This window comes from Silene latifolia, chromosome 2 (assembly GCF_048544455.1).
Source record: "Silene latifolia isolate original U9 population chromosome 2, ASM4854445v1, whole genome shotgun sequence".
NCBI lineage: Eukaryota > Viridiplantae > Streptophyta > Magnoliopsida > Caryophyllales > Caryophyllaceae > Silene > Silene latifolia.
In genome coordinates, this window is record NC_133527.1 from 10,501,061 (window position 1) to 10,514,938 (window position 13,878).

The window sequence follows — 13,878 nt, forward strand, 5'->3', positions numbered from 1 at the left end:
GATGACACTTTAGTAAGGAATTTTAGTAATAATTAATACAAATTAAAAAACTATGAAAATGCAACATGGAATAAAATTTAATGATTATGCCACATGAAATTAAATTTAATGCTTTAAGAAGCCTTTTAACTATATTGTATAGATAAACTCATATATTTCGTAGTAATATTCACCTCAGTAAATAAATCTCTTTATTTTGGGCTAAACATAATCAATAGCCCAAAATTCTTACCATCGGAACACCAAATAGCCCAGCATTTCATAACACAAACACAAAATCAAACAACTCGTCAACATAAGACACAAGTCATGACTCATGGCAAAAGATTCATACCTGAAAAGATTCATACCAGAAAGTAACCCGACTTGAAATAACCCGGCAACAGATCATCCGAAATTGACCTAAAATCCAAAATGAACCGACTCAAATGATCTGACCCATACCCGACTCGATTGACCTATTTACCACCTCTACTTGTATGTCCTTGCAGATCCGCTGTCCCTTTTCGTGTCCCATCACTTTTCCTATTGACACATAAGCACTTTGATATATATTACTGTATTACTATTTCTATTATCTTATGTGTGATGTGTCAAAATCTTAAAGTAGTGGAACACAAGATGGAACATAAAAGTGGGACAGATGATCTCAACTGCTTGTATGTAACTTGATAATGGTGGAAATGTGTGATTAAAAACTAACACTATGAGGAAAGGCTATGGTTGGTATTATAAATTATAGCATAAGAGAATTAACTTATCAATTTTTACAAAATTCATTTAGAGCTATGAGATGTATTTCTAAATTTCTTATTAATTTTAATATATCTAATTTCACATCCCAATACACAATATTAGGTGAGTCTCTGGTGGAGCGAGTGGGACTAGCAGGGGCGGCTGCCCCCGCTAGCGTTTGAATATTTTGAGATTTTAAGATAAATTTTTCGAAATTTTTCGAGGTCCTCCTATATTATTACCCTTCCACCGCTAAAATTTTTCGCCCCCGCAAATTTCAAATCCTGGCTCCGCCAGGATTTAAACCTAGGACCTATTGTTCACTATCTTTCTTCACAAATTCTCATTGAAGACATGACATATCCGTCACAAGCTGAAGACGGATACCATTTTACCTCACAATGTACCCACTTTTTCTCTCTCTGCAACACTATTCATGTGGTCCCCTTTCTCCACTAACCCATTTTGTTACCATTTTATCTCACAAAATATCCGTCACAAATGGTAACCCGTCACAAGGGAGACCAATTGATCTTTCTTAACCAATACATAGAACATCTTCGGTACATATTTTCCAAATTTTGTACTCAAACTACGTATGTAAATTGGATTCATAATTAAACAAACAAATCGCCAAGGAAAAAAATTCGACCTCATACATTCCTGGCTCCGCCACTACTTGCCTTAAGTATTCGCGGATTACTAGAATAGTAGCAATCTACTCCAATTTGGTGCCGAGTTTATGCTCGTTTATTGCTATTAATAAATGGGTGTTCTCTATGTGAAGGGACCATCTCATAGATGAGAGTATGAGACGGTCTATGAGACGGTCTCACACTATAATTACTGAAGTAGAAGACATGCTTTAATTCTAAAGGATCACAGCTATATGAACCCTCCATTGACTCTAATGATTTGTCCATTGACCCATTCGCCACCATCACCGGCCAGGAACGCAACAACAGGGGCAATATCCCAGGGTTCGCCTAGACGGTTCATTGGGGAGGCATTGGTAGCCCCTTGTATTTGCTCCTGTGACAATCCAGCAAAGAACAGCTCGGTCGCTACAGGTCCAGGTGCAATACAGTTTGCTGTTATGTTAGTCCCCTTAAGCTCCTTAGCTAAAATCTTGGGCTCTGATGTTTTTGTTGTTGTGTAATTGTCAAAAGTTTTTCTAGATAAAAGACGGAGCATGAGATCGGTACAATGTAGCGAGGATAGGAATTTGAAGATACAAGATTACAGCCTATCGTACAATGAACCTTTGTTTTAACCACTAGGATAAGACGTCTTTTATTGTCAAGACTTGAATCAAACGCAATTTTATCAATTGTTATTGCTTTAAACATTACACAGTCTGAAAATTTTGCCAGCATTAAAGTATTGAACAAAATCTGAAGCTAAATGAAGCCACCGTTGACTCTTATGATCTGCCCATTGACCCATTCACCACCGTCACCAGCCAAGAACCCGACAACTGGAGCAATATCCTTAGGCTCACCAAGACGGTTCAAAGGTGAAGCATTGATGACACCCTGGATACGCTCCTCCGTGGCACCAGCAAAGAACAGTTCAGTAGCAACAGGTCCTGGTGCAATGCAATTGGCTGTAATGTGAGTCCCCTTGAGCTCCTTAGCTAGAATCTTGGTCATCGCCTCAACAGCCGCCTTGGACGCCGTGTATGCCCCATACCCCGGCCTAAATGCCGCTGCTAACGAGGATGAAAACGTAATAATCCGCCCTCCACCTCCGCGTTTGACTCTCTTAGCCGCCTCCCGACAACACAGGAACGTGCCCTTTGCATTCACATTAAATGCTTTGTCAAAGTCTTCCACAGTCGTTTCGACAATAGACGGGTACTTGGGGTCAAGAACGCCTGCTGTCGCAACCAAAATGTCGACTTTAGCATTGAACGCTTCCTCTGCAGCATTGAACAGCGCTTCCACCTGGTCAGGATCGGACACATCAGCTTGAAAAGCGATTCCTCGACTATCATTTCCAAGAGAGTTGATTTCGGAGACCACATCTTCTGCCTGTGTTGTATTTGAGGAATAATTCACTACTATTTTGGTACCAAGAGATGCTAGGTGGAGGGCTATAGCTTTGCCAATCCCACGGGACCCGCCAGTGACTATAGCCACCCGGTCTCGTAGCGGGAAGGCCGTCGATGGTTTACTGGTTTCTGCTGCCATTTGTTAGAGATTGAAATCTGGGTTGTGTTGATCATCTGGTATTAATTGTGCAGTTATATAGGTTTTGTTATTGCATTAGTTTATAGGAAAAGTTGACCAGTTCTGCTCAATTTCTGATGTCACTGCTAACGCTTGTCCAAACTATCTACTTTTGTTTGAATACTTTTTCTGAGGCGGCTCCTTTTTTCGGAGAAATACTTATTTATTGCTATCAATAAATGAATGTTTTTATATATAAAAGGGTCGCTTCAGAATGTTTAAACCTTTGAAACCTTGTAAAAATGAGTTTGTTATGTGACACCGGTGTTATACAACATTCTAGGAGATGCATGATTCAAAATCCAAGTACCCGAAGCCTGGTTGTAAATTTCAGAAAGTGAATTAATCAATCAAAACAGCCTAATAAAGTAAACAAGGCCAAACTTACAAGAATAGATACACAAGAATAGTGATCAGAGAAAAGGCCACAGATACAGTGGTCTTCAAACCAGATGAAGCGATCTGGATGGTGAAATTGCAATTCCCGGTAGAGATGTTCTGAGTCGACAACTTTGCCAAACCTTCAAAGTCACAGGCTTCAAGATTCTGATTCTGTGTCTGAAAATACACGTTGAAAGCATAAGACGCGTTACTGTTAGCATCCAATCCATTACAGGAGGAGCCGTAACCAAGAGGGGTACAATCGGCAAATGTGCATGCAAAGTTGATATTATCTGCAAGCTTGCTGAGATCTTTAGCATTTGTGTTGAATGTGCACCATTGATTTTCTAGGTATTGCACATCTTTTGCACCAACGAGGTAGATATCGCGGTTTTGACCTGAAAGGTCCATCGGGAATTTGGGCTGTCCATCATACCGGAAAATACCCCAATGTCTCTCAAAAGCTCCGGGAGCGACACTTTTGGCGTCCTCGTCAATGAGCCCAAACAAGTACATCTCAATGGCACCCGGCCGAAGGGGAGTGCCAGTGTTAGCTGCAATCCTTGGTAAAAGGCCTTTGTAGAACCGCACAGCATTGTTGATATTCGCGTTAATGTCCCCATCAGTTGGCCAACCAACTTCACCTATCATTATTGGCATGTTTCCATACCCAATGGCTTTCAAAGCGGAAACCAATGTATCATAGTTGGCATCGAAAACATTAGTATACTGTACCCCGTTATCCAGAATAGGATCGGATCCTCCATCAAAAAATGCATAATTGACCGGGAAATTAGGGTTTCCATAAAGACTAAGAAAAGGGTAGATGTTCACTGAAAAGGGAGCATTGTTTTGACTTAGGAACTGCACAATTTCGGTCATGAGACCAAGGATATCAGGTCTGAAGATTCCAGCAGACGGAACTGGGTTAGAAGTTGGTGACTGGTAAACATCGGCATTTAGGGGCACAGTTGCCTTAATCGTGTTTCCTGAACCAGCTTCGTTGAGAGCAGTTTGGATATTTCTAAGGGCTGGGAAAGTGATATTCTGAAATGTACCATTGTACGACGTCAAGAAAGGTTCATTCCCAACTGCCACGTATCTGCAATCAGAAAAAACATTACAATTTTTGTCTATGGTGAACAACAAACATTCAAGAATCAGCATGTAAATGGACGAAACCAGGTTTTCCAATAAAAAAGTCGCTATCTCACAAGCATCATACACTGGCAAGGACGATAATGGCGAACACAACTTGCCACAGTTCTTTCAGCTGAACAACGCGAGAATAACAACCAAAATGGGGACACCGAGAGAACAAAACAATCAGCTAGCACTTTCCTTTTTTATTTTCTGGATCACAGAAAACGCGTTTATGCAACACAACTAATCTATCTAATCCAACTTTCCCCATTAAAATCCACTTTCCATATCAACAAATAAACATTCTTAAAACATAATCGGTTTTTCTAACGCATGGCCAAAGACCGTAATCAGTGAAAGAACATCATGAATCCCCTATTCCCCTTCCACATGGTTTTTAATGTATGCCCCAAACCCCCAAGGCCTTGGTCAAGGGCACCTGTTAGAAAAACCGTTATTATATTTAAACATGGTTTAACCAATATAATCAAATGGACTACTTAAAATACCACAAACCCAACAAATAAATCAAAAAACTAACAACTAAACAAACTTTACATACAATCAATTCCTCGGTCCCAATCATTTATTTACTTCTAATTAAAATAACTCTTTCACAATGAATATAAAAATAAACAAATGACTAAGACGGAAAGACGAAAAGGGTATGCAATAAAAAAATAAGATTGAGATTAGAAACTTACTTAATATTAACACCGCCATTAAAATTATAGCGAGTAATATTATTTGCAACCCATTTTTTAGCTCGATTATAATCAGTCATAGCAGCTAAATCAGCGTTAGGAATTGCAACCATAACTTCAATATCACTACCATGAAATGCACTCAATGTATTTTCATCTGCATCAAATAATTTCACTTTTTTAATTCCATTATCTTTCAACATTTGCACTACTGTATCTGGTGGTAATTTGTGATTTGCTTGTGTTCCCCAATTTACCCCTAATCCTTCAACTTTATTGCTAATTAATACCCCAATAATAATAATTAAATAAAAAAATCCCATTTTAAACCCAAAAAGTTTCAATTTTTTCAATGGTACCCAGATGAGGAAAATATGTGTGAGAGGTAAAAAGGTGGTTTTTTTTATGTATAGGGTGAGGTAACTAAAATTGTGGGATTGTGGGGAAAGTGGAAGAAAGTTGAGGTAACTAAAATTGTGGGATAGTGGGGAAAGTGGAAGAAATTTTGAGTATTATTATGTTTAAAAGAATGTGATTTGTGGACGGTTTGAAGTAATTTGTCGACGATGTTTAAGAAAACCCGAAAATGAATCAATATATCAAAAGTGGAAACTTAATAAAGACAAGAAAACCAAATGAAGAAAATTGGATAGAAATCAAAGGTGTAATTTATATGTGCAACAGTGCAAGTGAAGGGAAAAAGAAGTTGTGTATAGATGAAGGAAGGAGTATTTAAGAAGGAAAAATGAAGAGGGAAGATTTGATGTGACTTGTGGATTTGTGAAAGTGTAGATTTTTAGGAGTTTATTTATTTATGATATAAATGTAAATTTGTTGGTTAATTGTTTTGGTTTAAGTTTTTAAGATGATTTGAAAATGGATTATGATTTGTTAATTTGAAGGGAGGGGGGCAGAGTGCAACGGCTATGAATTTTGTTATTAGATTTTTGTGGTTTGAATTAGTGGAAGAAGGAAGTGTTTATATAAAGTACATCATCTTTTTGTGTTTTGTGTGTTGGATGGGGTGGAGATAGATATAGAGTCAAAAAGGTGAGACGAAAGGTGGAGGAGATTAGCAATTTCCCAAGTCTGTGTGGTTAAAGCTCGCTCCTTGATTCGAAGTAGGTATTTCTTAAGACGGTTAGAGCTGGTTAGACTTATCTAACAGAATCCGAAAATACTGCAAATCAGAGTTGACTCGATGATGACCAGTAACGCGATGTCAAGATACAGCTCACCCATGATAAAAGCACATGTGAGTATCCGAGGAGAGAGTTGTCTATCATATAAACCAAGGAGTTACTCCACCCATTGCCAATTGGTTTTGGGATGGAACCTCCTTAGACTTATAAGTCGGACTCTCTCTCTTCCATGCGGGTGCGGCCCAGGCCCGATAACGGAACTTATCATGGTATCAGAGCCCATGGTCGAAAAAATAAAACAAAGACCTGGGCATGAAAAATAGAAAAAGAAAAGTTGGGCCAAAAAAAAAATTGCAGTTGGACAAAAACTTAAAAAATCCAATCTGCCTGAACAGGGACCTCACATGTGAGGGGGGGTGTCAAGATACAGCTCACCGATGATAAAGACACATGTTTCCAATCTGCCTGAACAGGGACCTCACATGTGAGGGGGTGTCAGGATACAGCTCACCCATGATAAAGGCACATGTGAGTATCCCACATTGGAAAAAGAGGACATGGTATCAGAGCCCATGGTCGAAAAACTAAAACAAAGACCTGGGCATGAAAAATAGAAAAAGAAAAGTTGGGCCAAAAAAATTGCAGTTGGACAAAAACTTAAAATTGGAAAAAGAGGAGACCTGGGCATGAAAAATAGAAAAAGAAAAGTTGGGCCAAAAAAATTGCAGTTGGACAAAAACTTAAAATTGGAAAAAGAGGAGAGAGTTGTCTATCATATAAACCAAGGAGTTACTCCACCCATTGCCAATTGGTTTTGGGATGGAACCTCCTTGGACTTATAAGCCGGACTCTCTCTCCTCCATGCGGGTGCGGCCCAGGCCCGATAACGGAACTTATCACGCGACAAAATTAGATTAAGGCCGGCATGAAAGCGAACCATATCAGACTTGGGGTGAGCAGTAAGCCGAATCGGTCCATACATGCTTTGACTCGACCTGACCCAACAGATCAAATCTGAAAGATAACCCGAAATTGACTCAAAAGTTAATACGACATTAACTCGAAATATAACCCTAATGCAACGAAAAGTCAATGTGATAAAAATCAAAATAAACAAATATTATGAACGACTTTTATAAAATATTTAAAAGTAACCAACATTACAACTTGTAAACAAACATTATGATGACTTTTATAAAATATTTAAAAGTGATGATTAATTTGTAAATAAAATATACGAGCATTATATAATCATATAATTCGTATATTTGATATTTTTTGTTGTACCATAATTTGTTAGTTAATTAACAAAATAAATCTCAGAAAGAGTTTAGATATCCAATGACAAGATTAGAGTCGGCCACCGACTAGCATGTATTGTTCCGGTATAAATGAGGAGGGTGCCGCGCTTTTGTGGTTTCGATGTCGGTATTCAATCTTCTTATTCGCTACGTCTTATTTGATGAATGACCCACACGTTCCATATACCCATAAGCTCATAAGAGCATAAGGCATTAAGGGCCCAGAACAATGTGATTTTATCAACTAAAGATACCAAGTAGTACAAAAAAATCGAGTGTGCATTTCGTCCGGATTAATTCGGACTCGAGTCGGATAGGCTTTTCCTCATAAGTTTTAATTTTAATTTTAGTAATTTTAGGGTTTAAACTCAAAACCTATAATTAAATTAGAATAACTGTTTACTAATTGATTTAAGTGTTCATGAATTCATATAAATAATTTGAAGCTGTTTATTATTATTTTCACAACTGAGCAGTTAAATACATCTATACATGAATGAAATTGTATTACGTTACAAACTAATTATCAAAAATGATTGTTAATTGTAAAGTTGTTCTTTTTCTTCTTGGAAATAAAGTCGCTCTTCTCACATTATCATGTTAATAAAACTATGATAATCTAGTGTGATGATGTCATGTTCGTGTTATTTTTCTCTCTTCAATGATCTAGCTCATTATCCGCGGACTAAACATAAACAAACAGGGCGTGTTAAAACAAACAGGCGCTCTGTGTACCACAAAAAATGAGGCTCCAAATATAAACTTACAAGTGTACTATACTTCGAGTTTTGCATCAAATTTCATTAATAAAGTTTGTAAATTTGGTGCTCAAAAACAGAGGCCCAGTTTCTACACGCATGTGGCTGCCGGAGGCCTTACACACCCCTTAACCTAAAAGAGATACATATACACTTTATAAAGAAAAAATGTCGATTATTACGCCACATTCATTAAAAGACCTTATACTATCATGAAGGGGTTCGACTGCGGTCATTATTTAAGTCTCTATATATTGATCAATACTTAAGTGAGCAAATCTTAATTCTTAGACCATCCCCAAGCAGTGGTCACGCTAACTAGGTCACGACCCGATTTTACTCTTAATTCAACCTTATTAACCTTGACCTATTTTCACCCTCCCAAACAGAAGGTCGCGACCTAGGTCATCAACCCAATCATTTTCCACTTCACAACATTCTCAATCATATCCCACTATCATATTATATACTTTTTTTTATTATTTTTTATTGTTCCACCAATCAAATTTGGACACATAGGAGGTCACATAAGTGGTCAATTTGTGACCAAAGTGACCAAGTTTGGTCACAAATTGACCTTTGGTCACAAATTAACATCTTTGGTCACCAATTAAGTACCTTAATTACCCCATTAACCATGACCAAGTAAGGTCATGACCAAGCAATTGACCTTGCTTGGGGATGGTCTTAGACTAAGATTAATCGGGTATGAAGAAGCGTTTGAAGTTGGGTATGAAGTAAAGGCTTGCAGCTTTTACATAAGGACAAGGGATAAAGTTGAGGACACGGTAGACAAATCTGAGGGTGCGTCTTGGTTTTTCAAGACTCGCCTTAAGACCCGTAAATAGTATTTTGTATGGGTAAAAGCGGGTCGTATTTATTGTTGTTAAGATTTTTGATGAGTCTGAGGGATAAAGTGGAAGAAATAAAAGTGACTGAGTTGAGTCTTTAGGATAAAATAATAATATTTTACTGTTATTAAGACTTATATCGATCCGTGAATAAACATGGTAAAGTCTTAATCTTTTAGTTAGAGATAAGCGTGACCAGGCAAAGAAACAACAATGCTATGATCAGCAAAAGAGAGAACATAGACAGCTCCCCCAACTGTTACGTCGACGTAGTTTTTTTTTTTTTTTTTTTTTTATGTGAAGAAGCGTCACCTTTGGTCCACACAAGCCTTATTTGCCGCATCTCCATACCCAAACCACTAGGACCCTATTACACATCAATAGGTCTTGGTATAGACGGGTGGGGTGAACAGACGGGTAAAGACCTCTAATAAAATGGGTAGGGGGACAAGGTGGGGCACCCCCATGTGCTTCCCATTTTATGGCAAATGAGTATTTTATGAGGGAAAATGGTATCCGTCTATACGTATAGACGGATAGTATCTGTCTATAACGAGAATTTGTGATTACACATATCCATTTCCTTATTCAGTCAATTTATTTCATTTAAAACGCACTCATATTGTCATTAACATTGGTGGATCACTCCTACATCATCATTTATTGCTTCCATTTATGATTGTTGTGCTTGTTTTGGGAAATAACCAAAGTAATTTAAAAGAAAAGAAGAAAGGTAATGAAAATGCTCTAAATTATTGTGGGGGCGCCTATCTATGCTAGGTTATGAAAATCTCGCAATTTTATACCTAACCTTTATCTCATATGCCACTGATGAAGCTAGGGGCTTTCGCTACTTCACTCGTTGATAATGGTGTTCGCTCGGTAGACCGGATCAGGCTATTTGGTCCAGAAGAAAACGGACCGTACTTTATTTGGTCGGACCCATGATCCACCTATTTATTCTACTGTGGTCTTCGGTCCGATTCTGGACCAAGCTGAATGGACCGCGGACGGACCATGGACCGAACATATATAACAAAATAATCTTTAAAATTGTTAATTTATTGATTGATTTTCTACTTTGTTTACACCTATTATAAGATGTGTAATTATGTACTTAAATTTAGTAAGAAGTTAAAGTTGTTTGTTTTTATTATTACGAACATCTTGAGTTATAATATACTCCTATAACATAAAATTTTATATTGATAAATACTCCCTCCAATTCAGTGTTTTCTTCCCTTTGTTTTGGGGCACAAGAATTAAGGAGAGAGTTAAAAAATGAATAAAGAAAGATGGTGGGGTTTGTAGATTGGAGAGAGGAATGAATAATTGGGAATTAAATAAGGAATTGTGAGTTATGTGGGGTATGGTGAGAGGAGAGAGGGATGAATAAAATAAGAGTAAAAGTTAGGTGGGGTTTGATAATGGAGAAATGAATGAATAAAATAAGAGTAAAAAGTTTCCAAAATAAGAAAGGGGAAGAAAACCTGAATAATCCGTTTAAGGAAATAGGGAAGAAAACAGTGAATTGGAGGGAGTATTATATTTAGGTATGTTAGTTTTTATCATAAAATGTCGGGCGTTAAAATAAAATTAAAATATAAATAAATATAATTATTTTCTTTGGGCTTCTCTCTTTTTGGGCCAGTTCTATGCTATAGGACCGTCTATAAGAGAGTTGTTGATTTATATACTACATCAAGTCAATGACAAATCATATTTGGGCCATATTTGGTCCAGTCCAAACGTTTTTCTGTTCCAGACCGGACCAATATTAATATGGCCCTTCCCTAATCCTCCTTTTTAACCCTTATTTGACCTTCGGCTCAAAGAGTTCAGTCTGATCTCGGAGTAATGAACACTCCTATGCGCTGAAGGATGAAAATTCAAAAATTTGTAGTTGAAAATTTTGAACTTCTTACAAGCTGTCCCTATATGATTGCCCGTTTACTTGCGTAAAATTTTCGATCCTCGCTAAATTCAAATCCTAACTCCACCCAAATGCAACCATAATCATATTTATAAAGACGAACAAACATATTCATCCAAATTTGTATCAAATAAATTATTTATAAACTTTTTCCTAGCCCTCTCACAAGAGTAAGATACAAGATTCCGTACGACGAAAACGCAGGCCCAAAATGGTAGGCAAGCCTCATTGTATGGTGTCCAAACTAATATTGCAAAAGCCTTCTAAGTTCTAACCCAATCAGAGAAACTTCTCAACTTCATAGTCCATAAAAAAAATGACACGGTATAGAGTACTTCTTTTGTTTAGGGTCGTAAATTAGCAAGTTCAAAAGGTTTTTATAGCCCGTGTCCAAATATTCTCTTTAAGTGAAAACGAAACTTTGAGGTAAACATGCAGCATTGTCAAATTTGTTGTTCTTATATTTGGGGGCTCAAATTGACTTCTCAAAGTTATTTGACGGCTCTATCTTTATCTTGCTTTTGTTGTCTCCTTTTTGCTTATGGATTTATGAGTAATGTAACTGAGAATTAAGGATGATATCTTAGTACACTTGGTTAACTAGGAGAAATATTAAATGTTCCCCCATATCTTTGACAAAATTTAATAAGGTGAGAAGAAATAGGGCTAAATTTAAAATAAGAAGATGACTATATAAATAAGAGGATGGAAGTACTCTTAATTCTTGAGCAGGTCTCATGTAAAACGGTTTCACATTAAAACATTGTAATCACCAGAGTGCTAGTTACCCAAAAACTCATCAAAATCATTATTCTCCATATATAAAGTTAAACAAATGAGTTAAACAAATGAATGCTAGCTAGACACCCAAAAACATTAATGAGTAAATAAATAACTGAGACGGAAGGAATACAGTACAAATCCGTAAGATAATCAACAGAGTAACTAACTATGGTGATTAAACTATCATCTCCGGCCTCCAACAACAAGTGGAGAAGCTAATTCTACTCCAGCAGGTAACTTCATCAACAAATCATCTCTTCTTGCCAATGTTCGATCCTCTAAATCGACATTAAGGAATCGAGCCAAGTTAATCTCTTGGATTATAGATAATAGAACTTGCTCAAGCTCAGCTCCGTCACTCCATCCATGTATCTCAGCTTTAATCAAACTCGGGTTTCCCAAGATTAAGTCCCAAGCCGGAAAGTTCTTCCTCGGCATAACAAAATCACCATCCCTTAATTTTAAAGACGGACAATAATCTCCACATCCGTCTCCTAAATATATAATCTTCTTGTTCGCCGCTTCCTCGGATATTAATATCCTTTTTATAACTTCTCCCTTGCACATATTCGGAGGACACGGATTACAACATCCATGAGAAGACGTCTCGAAATCTTGATGATGCGGAAATATCCTTAATCTCCCTTGTTCATCCACATAACTCGGATTTGTATGAATTTCCGAGAAATAATCTCGTATCCCAAGATAACTCAATACGGTGTCAATAAAGAATGTATTCGCATCGCTCACAACCCTTAAATCACACCCCATAGCATGCGCGGTTTTGATGGCTGGCACAACACGAGGATGAATCGGAACCCTAGTTAAAACCTCGGAAATTCGATCAATAGTACAACCTTGGGTGTGTATTTCTTTCATCATTGTATCCATAAGCGTGTTCCATGGCATAGTAGGAAGGAGTCTATTGAAGAGGTCCGTAAAACCTAACTCGTCGACCACCCAATTATCACTATCGACGTCAATGATCGTCTTGTCGAAGTCGAAAATTACAATATTACCTTCCATTATAGTGAGACTAACCAAGAAGTTTTTTTTTTTTTTTTTTTTTTTTTTTTTTTTTTGTGTTTTTGTTGATAATTTTACGATGGATTTGAGTTGAAGCCTGAAGGGGTATTTATAGGTATGCATTATGGAAGGATTAGGTCTTAATTTACGTAGAATATTGTTAATTAGATGCGATTATGCTAAAGGAATATTATTACCTTGACAACTAAGTAGAGATTGTAGTACAAGTAAAGTAAGACCGCCTCTTTCTGTTTTTAGGTCTAGAAAACACGTTTTAGGTGTTAAACTTGATTATAGATTTGTTGGATTCTAATTCAGATTAGGATTTGTATAGAGTAAAGTCAAATATAAGAGGTGGTACTTCGAACTTGTGTTCGAACCGGCCTTTTAGCATTAAAATCATCCTTATTGGATTTTAATTCAGATTAGGATTTGTGCAGAAATTAAATCTGCATATCTCAACTCGCTTAGTTAATAAGGTCATTTTTTGGATTTGATATTGCCGATCCAAGACCAAACTGCATCCTAGACATTAACTCACTAAATATCTTACCCTAGTAGTAAAGAATAAGGACCTTTAATAATACTCGTATGACGTAGGCTTGAATTCAGTAGTCCGGGTAGGGAAGGTTACCAGGCGATCGCCTCAGAAAATAAAAATTTCAATATTTTTTTTTTTGTTAAATTTTAATTTTAATTTATTTTTCCTTATACTATTACAAGTTCGTCCTCGTTAAAATTTTCCTCCCATGTTAAATTTAATTCTTAAACCCGCGACTGAATACAGTTTATCAGTCTTAACTCTTAAGAGCATTGAAATTGCAAGAAGCCCCCAACATTATTACGCAGCCGAAACAAAACCGAGCCAGTAGTTAGCAAATGGGCTTTAT

At 37.1% G+C, this 13,878-nt stretch overlaps 3 protein-coding genes across 3 annotated transcripts; all 3 read right to left on the reverse strand.

Annotated features, from left to right (window-relative positions):
- Nucleotides 1-1,952: 1,952 nt before the first annotated feature.
- On the reverse strand, nt 1,953-3,017 carry LOC141642240 (NADPH-dependent aldehyde reductase-like protein, chloroplastic). The gene has a single exon (XM_074450962.1). It carries the CDS (start codon nt 2,925-2,927, stop codon nt 2,136-2,138), a length of 792 nt encoding a protein of 263 aa, XP_074307063.1. The 5' UTR covers nt 2,928-3,017; the 3' UTR covers nt 1,953-2,135.
- Nucleotides 3,018-3,274: 257 nt separating this feature from the next.
- On the reverse strand, nt 3,275-5,633 carry LOC141642238 (glucan endo-1,3-beta-glucosidase 8-like). Its single transcript, XM_074450961.1, has 2 exons — nt 5,195-5,633; nt 3,275-4,449 (listed from the first exon to the last, which is right to left on the reverse strand). Exons 1-2 carry the CDS (start codon nt 5,515-5,517, stop codon nt 3,351-3,353), a joined length of 1,422 nt encoding a protein of 473 aa, XP_074307062.1. The 5' UTR covers nt 5,518-5,633; the 3' UTR covers nt 3,275-3,350.
- A 6,386-nt stretch (nt 5,634-12,019) lies between these two features.
- On the reverse strand, nt 12,020-13,050 carry LOC141628329 (inorganic pyrophosphatase 2-like). Its single transcript, XM_074441488.1, has one exon. It carries the CDS (start codon nt 12,986-12,988, stop codon nt 12,146-12,148), a length of 843 nt encoding a protein of 280 aa, XP_074297589.1. The 5' UTR covers nt 12,989-13,050; the 3' UTR covers nt 12,020-12,145.
- Between the last annotated feature and the right edge of the window lie 828 nt (nt 13,051-13,878).